The sequence below is a fragment of the Dermacentor andersoni genome, chromosome 1 (genome assembly GCF_023375885.2).
Source record: "Dermacentor andersoni chromosome 1, qqDerAnde1_hic_scaffold, whole genome shotgun sequence".
In the NCBI taxonomy this organism is placed as follows: domain Eukaryota; kingdom Metazoa; phylum Arthropoda; class Arachnida; order Ixodida; family Ixodidae; genus Dermacentor; species Dermacentor andersoni.
Genome location: NC_092814.1, coordinates 172,227,743 through 172,242,976, shown reverse-complemented (window position 1 = coordinate 172,242,976; position 15,234 = coordinate 172,227,743). Strand labels below are relative to the sequence as shown.

The 15,234-nt window shown below is 41.5% G+C and overlaps 1 protein-coding gene across 4 annotated transcripts in view; it reads left to right on the top strand.

The window, feature by feature from the left end:
• The first annotated feature begins 440 nt into the window (after positions 1 to 440).
• LOC126547447 (juvenile hormone acid O-methyltransferase-like) overlaps positions 441 to 15,234 on the top strand; it is a 42,388-nt gene continuing 27,594 nt past the window's right edge. Inside the window, exons 1-2 of one of the 4 annotated variants that reach the window (XM_055062753.2) lie at positions 441 to 923; positions 8,575 to 8,681. In XM_055062753.2, the coding sequence (XP_054918728.1) occupies positions 8,592 to 8,681 (90 nt within the window). In that variant the 5' untranslated portion in view covers positions 441 to 923; positions 8,575 to 8,591. Of the gene's footprint in view, positions 924 to 1,308; positions 1,953 to 8,574; positions 8,682 to 15,234 lie in introns of those variants that run through there. The other 3 variants (XM_055062754.2, XM_050195452.3, XM_050195451.3) reach the window with 3 other exon arrangements.

The following is a 15,234-nucleotide window of genomic DNA, read 5'->3' as shown; positions in this document are numbered from 1 at the left end:
TTGGCGTGGCGCGCCAGGACAGACGACTGGAGGCGGTGCCACGGGTGGCGCGGTAGGACTAGTCTCCTCAGGCATGGGAGATGTGATAGGGATCGTCCGGCTTCGGAGTTCCAGGTTTGCAATAAGTCCAGCACCTTCCACCAAATGTCGCGAAGCACTTTGAGCAGTAAGCGTTCGCGACTAGAACGTTGGAGCAGCGAGAGGTAGAGTAGCCGACCGAGCACCGAAACAAGGTTGTTCTTTCTCGTCGTCGTCGTCTCTCTCTTAGCCACAGCCCCACTGCTCCCTATTTTACAGTACAATATATATATATATATATATATATATATATATATATATATATATATATATATATATATATGTGTGGGCTTCTTCAAAGTTCAGCATGCAGGACCCGACGTAACATACGCAGGAAAGAGACAACAAACTTTTTGGAAGACTTATTTACTAAAAGTTTTCGGACCAGCCTTTATTACTCTGACGAAGGCTATATATATATATATATATATATATGGATACAGTGTGCCATGTGGCTGCACAATAATAATCACTTCTCATACAAAACAAATTACCAAGTTCTGTGAGTGACAATGGCAAAGTGACATAACCAGATGGTTCGTGGTTGCCTGACAAAATGACCTTTATTGGTGTATATGCAACTTTTGCTACCATACTGCAGTAGTTTTTGGGCCTCAGGTGAACAGCTGAGACCTTCTCCTTTGCCGGGCCGCGAAGGAAGAATTTGCGCAAGTACTAAGCATAAACAACGTGTCATTATTTAGTATATATAATTTGGCGGCATCTGCAGGACAAGGAGCAATGGCGACTCCTAGTTTGAACCCGGGCTGTTCCGTAGGTTGCGGCCTTGGCGAGCTCCAGCCTATGGAACGGGCCGGGTTCGAGGCCGACTCCACTTGTCGCAGGTGAGTAAGCAGACAGTCGATCTTGCATGCGTACAGCCCCCGGCACGCTCTGGCCTCGGCCGCTCCAAGCCACGGACCGCCCTGTTACAGCTTTGATCCCGTCGCCGCCCGCTTTATCAGGTGCTTTCCCGAGGCCTCCGTTTGCCGGTATTGTTCCTATTTCCGCGTGCCGAATGATTTTGATAAAACCAAATTGCACAGTAAAGTCCTTTCCGCAAAGAGAAGCGCGAATGAAATCGTGCGCAGAGAGAAGCGTCCGAGATTACGTGCGCGCAGGTTTCTACGCGCGCAAAATCTCTGAGCCCATGCTCCGATACTTACACATTCCGGACAGCCTCGCAGCGAAGTAAAGCATCCACTTTAATTTGAACATCTGCTTTACTGCTAAATATTTCCACGTGTTATTAAATCGTACAACCGACTTAGTATTAATAATTTTTAGCGTATACATTTACTTTCTCAGCCCGAGATTATTTTGGTTGCCATGGCAGTTCAGACAACGTTCTCAAGTACATAAGCGTGTCCCCTGAATCAACCTTGAACGATAGTTGTGTGCTGCGCAATCGCCAGATAATTTGCTATCGTCCACTCCCCTGCGCTCGCTTTGCATAACACGATAGGCTCAAATGGGGAACTTAGCTCATATATTTTTTTAAACCATATTTTGCCGACAAGAGATGGAAAACCAGACGTTAGCAATGTCGCTGCTACGTGCTAGCAGTAGGTTTGCACACAGCGCGACTGCTCGCATTGTAGTGTACGATAACGGATTTCAAGAAAGCGTTTTCGCAATACACGACGTGGACGATGTCATCAAGACGCTGAAAGTAAAGATTGTGTCGCGACAGTCGCGGAACGCGCGATTGCTGGTGCTCGCGTCGAGTAAGCACCGCGTATACTCGTAGTGTACGCTATCTATACTTAAGGAAGTAATCACAAAACAGAGGCGTACAAGTGGCTCTGAAAAGCAGATGTTCCTGCGTTTTTCACAGAGCACAGAAAACCAGGTGGTTTGATTTCGCTCAGAAGGTACGTTTTTTTCTTAGTAAGATTTTCTGCTAATAGCCTGCGAATGAAACCAGTCGTCGGCGGGTTCCAGACGCGTTAATTGTTGAAAACCTTCAAACTTTCAACTATTTCAACTGACGGCGTGTGGCTGCCCTTGAGTGTTGTTAGGAATGCTTGAAGTCAGCATTGCACACTTGCTGGAAGCTCGCAGCGCATATTAGCTGTTTTACATGTATTGATCCTTTAAGTAAAATTGTCGCAGAATTAGGTGATTGACTGGCTTCTCTGAGACGCACGTGGGAGCGCTGGTAGTGTGCGTCGTGCACAGCCTGGTATTAGGCACAGCCGATGTGTGACGAGCTAGTTTACCTATTTCCTTTATGCATTTTTTTCTTTTCTTTTTTAAATAGCACTGTACATATTCGGTTACAAATAATATGCTAAAGTAAGATACAGAAAAAACAATCGTGTGCAACCATCTCTACACACGTCCTTGAACTTGGAAACAGCTACACGACAATCAAAAATTGCAGTCTGTGGGCCTTTTACCTTCACAAAAAGAACAGATATTTCACATCATTACTTGGGAAAGCAATGCTGTTCATTTCTACCGATTGTGCTAAGTGCCTTACAAACACAAGGAACACATAACTGGAGCGCAGTTGTTCCTTGTGTATGTCAAGTACTTGGCACAAGTTGTAGAAATGTACAGCAACCTATTGCCTTGTTCAACAGATTAAATGTTCATATAAGTCATTGTTGCTATGAACATCTATAACAGGCACGCCTTTGGTCTCTTCTGTGCATATATGTGAGAAAAGTGCAGTTCTGTGTAAGCAACGAAATCTGCCTTTTTCTCTGATTTCATGGGTTAAATATACCATTGTCATTGAAGTTTCGGACTTCTGGAAAATGATGCAACAAGGCACCCTACAAAATTTAGAAATAATCTTTAACAACCAACAAGTGGGCATGCACTGACATGCAAGACTTTTACAAGCTTAAAAGTTAGTGAAGAATCTTTCTAATTTAGACTAGGTAGCAGCCAATACTAATAAAGACACCAGTTTTGATTTCAAGCCTTGAATTGTTTGGAACATATATTATGGTCCTTTACATAGCAGTATGTTTGATGTGAATGCACTTGCCAAGCTTCACTGCTGTTATCTTGATGCTACGTACTGCGAAAAAGAACACTAAAAGCAATATGTGTAACTGTACTGAACTGTCTGATTAGGACACTGCAACGTGTCCTAATCAGAGTTTATGTATATATATAGATATAGTGATACAAATTCCTGCAGCAAGTGCTCTTATGCATTAAAGATCATTGTGCGCCATGTTCACTCAAGGTTGGACATGACCTGGTAAATTTCTATCTCCACAAACAGTAAAAACCAAAAGATTGCTGGGAAGAATACAGGTCGGTGCCCACCATCCCTGTTCGTTTCACACAGTTCAGGACACTGCATAACTAACTGGAGTAAGGAAATGAATTTTCCAGACCTAAACAACCAGTGTAAACATAGATATATCAATGTGTTGACAGGCATCAATGCATGTTGTTAATGCACATTGGCACATTTAGGTATCAAAGAAGTTTGAAGTTTCAGCTACTTGTGGTAGCTGAAGATTCCCCAGAAGCTCTGTGCATCAAGCCGCATTCGTGGCTTTTAGTTCCGGTCCATTTCCATGTATTTTCATGCAAATAAATAAAATATTTTTTATAACATTAGGGCGTTGGATAATAACCTAAATCTATATTTAAATCCATTTTTACTCAGGACAATGGAACTTAACCAGATTTATGCCATCAGCTGAGGGGAACCGGCAACATGCTCAGTGAACTAGAGCTAACGGAATCGGGTATACTCTCACTGCTGCTTAACATTGACATTAAAATATCTTGCAGCCCAGATGGCATTCAAAATACTTTTCTCAAGAGATATGCAGAATGGGTCTCGAAATACCTTTTACTTATTTTTTAAAAATCTCTAGAAATGTCTGACATGCCGAAAGACTGGAAAATAGCAACGATTGTCCCGGTTATTAAATCGGGTGACGCAACAAGCCCATCAAATTACAGACCAATTTCGCCAACTTGCTCATCTTGCGAAATTCTCAAACATATCATACTAAAACACATTGTAACCATTGCGGAAAATAATAACTTGCTTAACAACAACCAACATGTTTTCAGAAAAGGACTGTTAACCGTTATGCAACTGATACAAATTGTGCGTGATCTCGCTGTAATAATTGATAACCACGGGCAGACTGATGTAATATATTTATATCTATCAAAGGCCTTTGACCAGGTCTGACATTCTAAACTCCTGAGCAAACTACAACACATTCTTGGATCTGGCAGCATAAAAAACTGGATAAAAGCTTATCTTTCAGGTTGACAGCAATTTGTTGAAATTGAAAGTCAGCAATCGGATTGAGTAAAGGTGTCATCTGGCGTACTACAAGGGACAGTCTTGGCACCAATTCTCTTTTTACTATGCATCAATGACATGGCAGATAACATGTAATCAATGGTGCGCATGTTTGCAGACGATTGCATTATATATAGGGAGATTAGGAACCATAATGATCAAGCAACACTAAATTACAAACTTGCACAAATATCAAATTGGTGTCGGGCATGGCAAATGAAGATGAATTTAGACTAGACTTTTTATGAGAGTAAGCAGACAAAAAGACCCACTAGAATTTACCTACACAATCGAACAGAAGAAATGAAAAATTGTCAATGATTATAAATACTTGGCATTGTCCTGTTGTCTGATATGAAATGGGATAAACATGTGTCACAAGTATCTTCTAAGCCATTTTCAACACTGTTCGCTTAAACACTCTTTAAAATCTGCCTCACCTGACACTAAGATGTTAGCCTACACCTCATTTGTTCGTCCTGTACTAGAATATGGCATTGCCCGTTGGTTCCCCCATACCAAACACTGAATAAAATGCCTAGATTAAATGCAGAGAAAAGCCATAAGATTCATTTATAATAAGTACAACTGTATTGATTCCCCAACAGAACTCCTTAACAAAGCCTGTCTCCCGACTGTTTGCAAGTGTGCTAAATTCTTACGCCTCAAGTTTCTATTTCAACTCCTTAATGGGGGCTACAAACTAAACAGTTGTACATATGTCTCTTTCTCTGAGCGGCGGAACACTAGAACTAAACATCCCTAAACATTTAATTGAATATAGGTTCCACACTGACACATTCAGGTATTCACCCTTTCCTCGGACAATCAGTGATTGGAAGTAATTGCCCAGATATATTATAGCTTGCTCACCTGATGATTTGTTTCCTGTGCTTGAACAATATGTCTGTCAGTATGCACTGTGATTGTAAAGGTTGCCTACAGACACCACATTTTATTTTGAATTGGTTTCGATGTACCTTTTGTTGTTAATTTTCTGCTTCTGAATTGTTGTGCATTAATCTTTAAGGGCTGGCTCAGGGAGGTCACACCCTCTACTGCTTAACTACATCTTCTTGTTAGCTGCAATATTAACAAGTGTATAAGTGGTCATTCAGATTTTTATGTAATGTATTTTCCCATGTCCTGCAACAGCCTCCATATGCAGGCTAGCAGTATGTATGAAATAAATAAATAAATAATCTGGACATTAAGGGGGCACATTTCTAGTCTGTACTAATGGCACTGAGGCTACCATTGTCTGCTCTAATGAGTTCACTAGGTCTGGCATTTTAGTAAATCAGGTTTCTTTGCCACGAAAAGCATGAAGCTTCAATGAGGACCAATGCTTACGTTTAGAATAACTGGAGTTTACTTTGTGGAGAGTTGTTGTAACAAAAGGTTTTACTGTATGGAGGGTCCAGTGTTATTCATCATGATGGTTCAGCATATGTAATACATTCTGGTGTTGCTAAACATGAGATTGCCAGCTCAGTCGTTTGCTGCATCTGCCATGTCTTGATCAATAAGAGATGCAAAAATATGTGCATGGTAGCATTTTATTGTGTCCTAAAGGACTATAGAGCTGCATATATGGTGGATACTACCATTTTCAATTACTTATTGTCCTTAAAGGTCCTACAGATGTAAGTAATGGAAATGATACATTAAGAAACAGACTGAGATACAAATAATCATGCCAAATGAAAGGAATGTGTATAACCCTTTAAGGTGCTGTGTACACACCTGTGTACGCCAAAATTGTGCATCAACAACAAGAACAGTGATGAAAGTAAATATTTGAATGCGTCAGATACACCTTAAACACGTCTGATTAGAATTGTGCTGCAAGCTTGAATATTATGTGCAAGATGTTTTAGTAAAATAACCGGGAAGGCATGATGATTGGGTATTTTTGCTCGGGGCAAGTATGTCATATGCAGCTGGTTCACTTCTTTCATTGTTTTTCACAGTGTGGTGCACCAGGAATAATTTTAAGGTGACTGGATAGGTGCTTTTCAAGCCTGCTAGTCATGAAATAGTTGACGTTCTCATACCTGATGTTCTTGTAGTGAGTTTTTGCACGGAGTCTGCATTCTGTAAACTTCGCAAAACTCACTAAAGAACTGAAAATTCTTATTCTATTCCGCAGCTGTATGCTTTTTATAATTCTGAAGATGTAAGGAATGCGGTGAAATTAAGTTTTAAATCAACAGAATTAATTGGTACCTGAAAGGCACAAACCACTTGCAACAGTAACTTTATAAGAACCAGGATGGTGTGATGCATGCAGGATATCGAAAAAAGTTTAATCCTATTATTTGTGCTACAAAACTAGACAATTTTGCCACACAGCGTTCAAGGAAGGCTTTGTGGGGAAATAATGCATGGAACACCAGTGCATTTTGCTGCAGGGTTGAGGACAGATATTTCGAAACATTTGCTAGTCTCAGGATTCCTAAAAAATGGACGTACCGTAATCATTGACAGGCTGCAGTTACACAGTTGGAACATGTGCACTAGCGTTATTAAAAATTCACGGGTAAAATTTTTTTTAATAGCTTGATCATAATTATCACAATTTCTGATCTCTACCACTGCTATAAATTTATCCTCTTGTCTCAAACTTCCTATTAGTACTAATTGCAAATAGCCATCACTCAAACTCCTGGTACATATTGGTCTGCAGAAAAATTGCTGGTGTGGTTTGTAATGTACACTGTGTGGGTCATTCATGTTAAGTCAAACAAAGAGAGTGCTCCATGGCACTCATACAGATTTGTGCCTTGGGTTTTGCTGATGCTGTAATATAAAAACTAAGATGAGTTGCAGTTCATAAATGTCAATTCTTAGCTTTCCTTTCCTGAAAGGCCAGATACCTCTATGAGTTGTGATACTAAAGTCACATTAGGATCTAGTATCTGCAACTGCAATATGAAATAGCGTTATCTCATTGTGATGTACAGTCACTTCCTTGCTTGTAGGCAGCTGGTTATTGCTTATAAATTTAGGCCATCGGCTATTTCAGTGTCTGACTTGCATGCCTAAGATTGAAACAGTTATTGTTCATTTTTTTACTTCGTATCTCTTAGTTTCCAGTAATATTACCACTGGGTGCTTTTACCATTATCAAGGATTATGGAAATTGCAATTAGTGGCTTCATAAATGTAATCAACCTACCTCCAAACTATGAGGGTATTATATAGTATAATCTACATCATTATGACTGCCATATTGACTTTGATGATTATATACATCTTGTATTTAGAACATTTCTAATTCACAAAAGTTAAATTTGTATGAAAGCCTGTGAAGTTGTGCATATAATTCACATTGTTACAGTTATTAATAAATTCATTCAATTTACAGAGAAATTCACATAAAGTAATGATTTCATATTTCGTATTATATTCCGCAGGAATGTGCTTTATCCAAAGTATGTTATCATGACCATATTGTTATGTCACACCTTGGCTCCCCTCGCATGAGCGGAAGTTGTCTTTTCTTCTATATGTTTTTTCAGGCTGTCATTAAACAGTTGGTAGTTTGGCGCTTCACTGTTTTCCTTTCTTCTGCCCCTTTTCAAGAAATGTATTTTGCACCACAAAGTATATCTAGGATATCTAAGCACAAACTTGCCCAAGAAGAAGTCCTTTTGCAGTTGCAGAGTTAATCAAACTAAGTCAAGAACACATAGAGAGAGCCATGTATAAATAATTCTTAGCGATATAATGTAAAGTGTGAGCCGTTTTATTTTGAATATGGTTTGTAATGAACTACTTGCTCAACCTTTTCGTCACAGATGGGAAAATGCTGCACAGTTAGTACATGCTCTTTCTTTGTGGCCAAATAGAGGCATGTCATGTTGCGTATGCCTTAAAAAAGAAAGTAATGGTGGCAATACAGGTGGAACGCAAAAGTGCACGCATACTGAAATTTTCAGTGCACATTTGAAAGCACTCTGTGGTAAATATTAAATTGAGGCCTTCCGCTATAGTGTTTCTCCTAGGAGGCACTGTAGTCCAGGAGTAGCTTTGGGTTATTACATGTAGTGTTTGTTTCACTGTTAGCATTTATAAATGTGTAGTTGCTAGGTTGCTGTAAATTATGTGCACTTCTATTTAACGAAAAATACCTGCTGTACTTGGGCCATGGAAACTTGCACTAATTGTTGACATTGAATTTGTACTGCTTTCAAAAGCTGCAGTGTGTACAAGAATGGATAAGGCAGCATCATTTCCTTTGCCTCTAAACTACATCCAACAAGAGTACAGCAATTATGCTTCTTGGATGGCATGGCTTTCTCAGGTTAGTAATGAGTATGTTTAACAAACCTGCCCGCATGTTGCAGTGTACTGAAGTGTGTAAAGCAAGTCCGGTTAATTGCAACAAACATCTCATGTAGACAATATGCAAAGCCTACGAGTGCACTTCTCTACAGTTCTCGTTTGACCAAACCATGCAAGATAACAGTCCTCAGGCTAGAGTGGTATTATAGTGATATAATCATATTTAAGGTGTCGACATGTGGGCTGGTGACATCATTCCTGCCACCTTCAGTTCCCTATTGAGACATGCTTTCAAAATGCACATGTCTGAGATTTAACAGTGCTACTACCATGATTGTAGTTAGGTCAGGTTGTATTCATGGGAAAGCCTGTTTATGGAGTGTTGAATATTGTCCATTAATCTTTCAACTAACAGATCAAATCAGAGGTTTGTGTGATGCCATCTGATCAGGTTGATATCATTATAGAACATGTCATTAACCAGTGTCAAAAACAAACAGCAATGTTGCAGGGTCCTTGCAGATCCCTTCTTCGTACGAACTTATCATTGTAGGATCCACTTATTTATGCCCGAGGAGTCATATTTGTATATGAGAAGCACCTAGGCAAAGTTTCCGTGCCCTTGTGATTTGTTAGGAGGAAATTCTATGTAGTGTGCCCCTGTCTATATGTGCTAATCAAGAAATTGTCTTGTTTGGTATCCACAGAACCAACTTTGACAAGGTTTGTTGCACTTGAAAGAAAAAGTTAAAATCTGTGTACCGCAGGAAGCAAACTTTAGAGCGCAGCTCCTAGGCGGCCGTTCCTGGGTTGAGCGTCGGCGTAACCGCGCGTACGTGCGCGTGCCACTGCTCGCGCGTTCGTCGTCGTCTTCTACCACAGCTGGCTCGTTGGGGCCCCCTCGGCGTAACCGAGCGAACGCGCTCGTGCCATTCGTCGTCGTCTTCCACAGCTGGCTCCGATGCCGTTAATTATGCCAGCGTTCCCATTCCCTCTGCGAAGGCGCTCAGGGCACTGGTCCGACTATGCTGGTCCACTGCCAGTCGGTGCGGTGACTTCGGTCTGAAATTCTTTGCCTCAATATATCGTTCGCGTCTTCGTTGTCGTCTTCCACAGCTGGCCGATGCCGCTCATCATGCCAACGTTCCCATACTGCCTCTCCCTCTGCGAAGGCTGACAACTGCATGGACAGTGCCCACTGCTGGACTGGCAGTGCCAGTCTAGGGTGTCTACCAACCGGGAAAACCGGGCACTCTCAGGGATTTTGAATAGTCTAGAAATACTCTAGGAAAACTCGGGGCATTTGTGCTTCTATCAGGGAAAATTAGCTGTCATTGTATTGAAAGTCGTATTGAAAGTAGCTGTCATTATGAAAGTCGCCCTAATGTTGGCTCGAGTAGTTGTCTTTGATGCCGTGTCGTCGGTTAGAGGAGTTGCCAGTGTACAGTCAACGACCTATTTACCGATCGCCTGATAATTCGGACGGCCTCGCGGCAGTGTATAAGAACGTTGGAAATTTCGGACGCAAAAACCCTTCGCCGTCCGATTTTCCGGACTGTTTGCCGTGATTGCAGGTCCGAAATGGCATTAGCCAAAGCCACCACCGCCGCCATTTTGCTTATCTGGCGGCCTCGAACCGGCGCTTTCGCTCGCAGAGATGCTGGCAGCCGTAACCACCACCAATGCCTAGTAAAGGAGGCATTGCCACCACCGCGGCAACGAGAGGCCTAGCTGCTTCGTTGTTCGATATTAAGGATCTTGCTGTTAGGTGCCGTATTTTTCATTGAAAGAATTCGCCACTGTCAGCAATGGCACCGACTCCGCCTCTGTAATCCTCGCGATTGCCTTCGAAGCTTAGAAAGCACGGCGCGTTGAAGCTTCGCCTCAGCACAGCAATGTTACGCGGCGAAGCTTACGGGAAGTGTTGCGGTGAAGCTTAACAAGCCTGGTAAGGGGCAATTGTCACGGGACACAGTACGTATTCCCTAACTATGCACGTGCGCACCCGCCGTCTCCTGTCGCAGTACGAGCACCGATATGCCTAATAAGTATATTGGCAGGCCTTCAGAGCTTTTTCGGACGTGCTTGTGGCGTTTTGAGCCCGTAAGGGCAGTAAAGGACGTGCGTTCATTTTTTTCGGACTGCCTGATTTTTCGGAAGTTTTTACGGAAGTTTTAGAGAGTCCGAAAAATCAGACGTTGACTGTACAACTCACTGACCAAGAAGATTCTTCAAATGGTCCGTGGTGCGAACGTGCGGCAGAACGAGGACAGAACGGACTGTTGCATTGAGGAATGATCACGAAATGAGCTGTGCCGCCTCTTAATTAATTAATTAATTATGGGGTTTTACGTGCCAAAACCACTTTCTCATTATGAGGCACGCCGTAGTGGAGGACTCCGGAAATTTCGACCACCTGGGGTTCTTTAACGTGCACCTAAATCTAAGTACACGGGTGTTTTCGCATTTCGCCCCCATCGGGTGCCGCCTCTTCTTTGAGGAAGCTTGAACTCAAAAAGGAAAGTGTTGGCTGACGCCAAGATGCAGGTGACCCTCATCCAAACCAAAATAAACTCTCTAAAGCAGTGAAACACAACACTGAGGCATTGTGCACGGGCTGAAAGTATGTCAGGACATTTGAGGTTGACTTTCCAGCTGCTGAGAGAATCTCAATTGTGACAAAGTTCGGGCCTAACACCAATGAGCTTGCTATCAGTTGATAGAAGTAGCTCATTTTCGAAAATATTTGCTTCTGTATGCACTCTTTTTATTCGTATTTGAATATGTTCAACTCGATTTTCAATGGGCTTTACCATTCTTTTTTCGAAGGTATTGTATTCACTGTGCATTTTACTAACCCCTCCCTTCAGTTTTCTATTTTGAGTAAAATAAACATTACTTCTTACTATTCAAGCTGAATTAAGTTGGTTTTTTTTTTTTCTAAATTTTTTAACACGCTTACTAGGGAGTGACAGCATCGGGCTACATGGTGTCAGCCTGTCTTGACATAAAACGAAGTTCTGTGTCACTCAGGGAATTTTGCAAAGGCACTTGGGGAAAACCTGGAAAACTCGGGGAATTTGAATATGTCAACCTGCAGTCGGTGCGGTGATTTCAGTCACAAATTCTTTGCCTCAATATATTGCGAAATGAAAACACGTATAAAGCTGCACTCAAATTTCTCATTAGGGAATATTCTAATTGTGAGACATATTTTATTTAGGTCATTGATCATTTTACAAGTATTGTCAGAAATTGAAACATTAGAAAAATGAAGCATCAAGTTTACAACTTTAATGAGCAATGAGGAGCAATATCCGAATTATATAAACTGCATGTTTTTATACATCTGAAGCAGACAAAATTGATACATTATACACTGCAATAGGACTTATGCAGACCTCATGTAAGCAATGTGATAATTTCAAATGGGATAATACACCATATTTGTCTGCCTTAAAGTCTAACAGATACAGTTTATGGAATTATGACACATGTTTTTAGAGCAAAGTTGCAGAGATGTTAACTTTGTGCTTTGCTTTATTGAAATATGCCGATTTTAGGCGTGATGATGTGTGATGTGTGTGAAAGTGTGTGATGTTCTAAATCAAGGTTATGCTTCTAACAGTCGATATAATTTAGCATTCTCTCTTAAATGCAACAAATTCCATTCGAATTGGTTCTTGATTAATGAAAGTATTTCTGCATTTCATATATATTTGAATAGAAAAATTGGAGTTGGCCCCAACATAAAACTTTCTCCTAATCATTCTTGCTGCAGTTTACATAATCAAAGATTCAAAATGTAGTCTTGCTGATAGGCTTTGCTTCACAGAGATTCCCACAGCAGAGGCCATTTAGTAAGGAAGGATGTAGCAGTGATTGTATCCTGAAACATCAATGTGTTTTACTCTAACATTTATCAGTGACCTCTTCTATACTGACTTTATAAATGAAACTTCCAATTCTTCTATTGCACCATTTTCAAACATGATATCCTGATTTGAAAGCTGTAGTGAATGTATGGTTTGTGTTTTATATTGCCATGCACATTTTCACTCAAATTATTGAATGAGAAAACCTCATCTGCAAAAGTAGTTTTCCCTCAACACTTACGAAAGTCAGTTTTATAATTACCTTAATTTATGATACTGAAGAATGTACATAAAATGCATTTATGCTCAAATGTAACTGCAGTGCCCAAAATTCAAATGAATAATTTCTGGCAAGCAGTGCTAAATGAACTAGATACGGCCTGTATCAGAAGGGCTTGTGTTATATGATATTGGTATCAATAGCAAATAAGTCCAGCTCTGGTGTGGAAGATGAAGATGAGTGAATTTAGGTGCATGTATGTCAAAAAAATGTTTATGATTTATGCGGCATTTTGTTTCCCTAAAAATTAAATTAAATAAAAATAAATCAAGTTAAGTAAAATAAAATTAAAAGTTATGTGGTGTGCTTGTGCTTACTACGTCACAAAAGTGCACTGTCTGTCCACTTCTGCTCTGTGAATCAGCGCTATCACACTCAGAGTTTTCAAAAGATTTCACTCTCTTTTCACCCATGTCAAACATTACATGAAAGACAGTGTGTACTACTAGTAAGCACTACTTGTGCACATGAAAGCCCTGCCAGTAACGTCTGCAACATCACTGTCACTAGAATGGTGCCACAGTGCACAGTGATTGTTTTGGCTTGCTGAGCTTTTTTTTCCCGCAATACCTTGAATACCAACTTAACGTACTGAAAAGATGAAGCAGAAAAACTGAAAGTTGGGCGAGTTTATATTTATTCATATGCATACTTTGGGTTGTGCAAGAAGCACATGGATGTAGGAAAGGACTAGATGACATGAGCACAAACTCTCAACTGGTACTTCTTGAAGTGCTATAACGTCTGGTGGGGGAGGCTACACTCACTGGATACAATGCATACACCGACAAGCATGACACCACCAAACCACCACTAGCTGCGACCCTTGTGTCCAAACAAATCACAGTGATTGAGCACACGCTCGATAGCTCCCATATTCCACATGTTCTCTTAGAAATTGTACCTAGGAATCGATATCAAACCAGCTTGTTTTTACTTAATATCTACAGTGCACCTAAATCGCGAGGAGACGACTTCGGATAACCTTTTTCGGCCGTCAATAAACAAGAAAAAAAATTGATTATTCTTGGAGATTTCAATGCGTCCCACCCGGCCTGGGGGTACCAAACAGAAACTCCAGAAGGCCACCATCTAGCCCACGCCATGTACCTTCATCAATTCACTCAGCTGACAGAACCTGACACACCAACCAGAATGGGCAACAGCGTAAGCAGGGATACCTGCCCTGACCTAACAATGGTCAAGGGGTTGACTCAATGCTCCTGGAACAATCTATGGAGAATTTGGGCAGTGACCACAGCATTCTAACCACAGAAGTCCAACTGGGGGCCATACGCACCCCAGAACGTCCAATTAAAATAACGAACTGGGACGCTTTCCGTCGCAACAGAACCAAATCTCAACAACACGACGCGCCATCTCTACATGAGTGGACACAACAGCTACAAGCAGATTTTAAAGCAGCCACTAAGCAACTTACTGCAACAACGTAGACACCGGATGTCGACAGACATCTGCTCCATCTCTGGGATGCTCGAAGAGGCCTGACCAAACGATGGAAGAGGCAGCGGCACAACCGCAGGCTGAAACAAAGAATCGCCCGGATCACAGCAGAAGCTGAAGAATACACCACCAGCCTCACTAATAACAATTGGCACAACCTCTGTGACCGCCTTAATGGCACACTAAGTAGTTTCAAAACACGGTCCCTCCTCAGAGCACTACTCAACCCAACACGCACAAAAACACACACGACCAACACCGTCCACAATATCATCCACAAAGAACAAATGGATGATGACGCGCTCCTCCAAACACTGCAAACACTGGTTGGTGACCATTGCTACAGGTCACCAACCGGAGTACAAAGACTATCCACATGAGAAAGAAACCCAATTAGACGGCGATATTACAGAGACAGAAGTGAGGGCAGCCCTACACTGCATAAGACGTAACACGGTGCCCGGAGTAGACGGCATTCATTATGCACTGCTACGCAACCTCGACGATCAGACCATACGGCAACTCACTGCATACTACAACGACAATTGGAAAAACAGAACGCTTCCATAGGAATGGCGACAAGCTGATATTACCTTAATTCCAAAACCCGGGAAACCGCTGTCCCTCCAAAATCTCAGACCCATTTCCCTGACTTCGTGTATTGGCAAATTCTTCGAGCACGTAGTTCTAATGCGCCTCCAGCCTCGCCTTGAAGCAAAGCAAAAGCAGGTCTGTCTGCACAGGACATACTCCTACAACTTAAGGAAGATGTTGTGGATAGTCTAAGTAAACCTCAAACAAGAGCCATTCTGGCGTTGGACCTCAAAGGGGCCTTCGATAACGTCTCACATGACCTCATTCTAAACAATCTTGCATTATCCCAATGCGGAAAACGCATCTATGATTATGTCCGAGCCTTTTTATCTGACTGCACAGCCACCATCGGCCTAGGT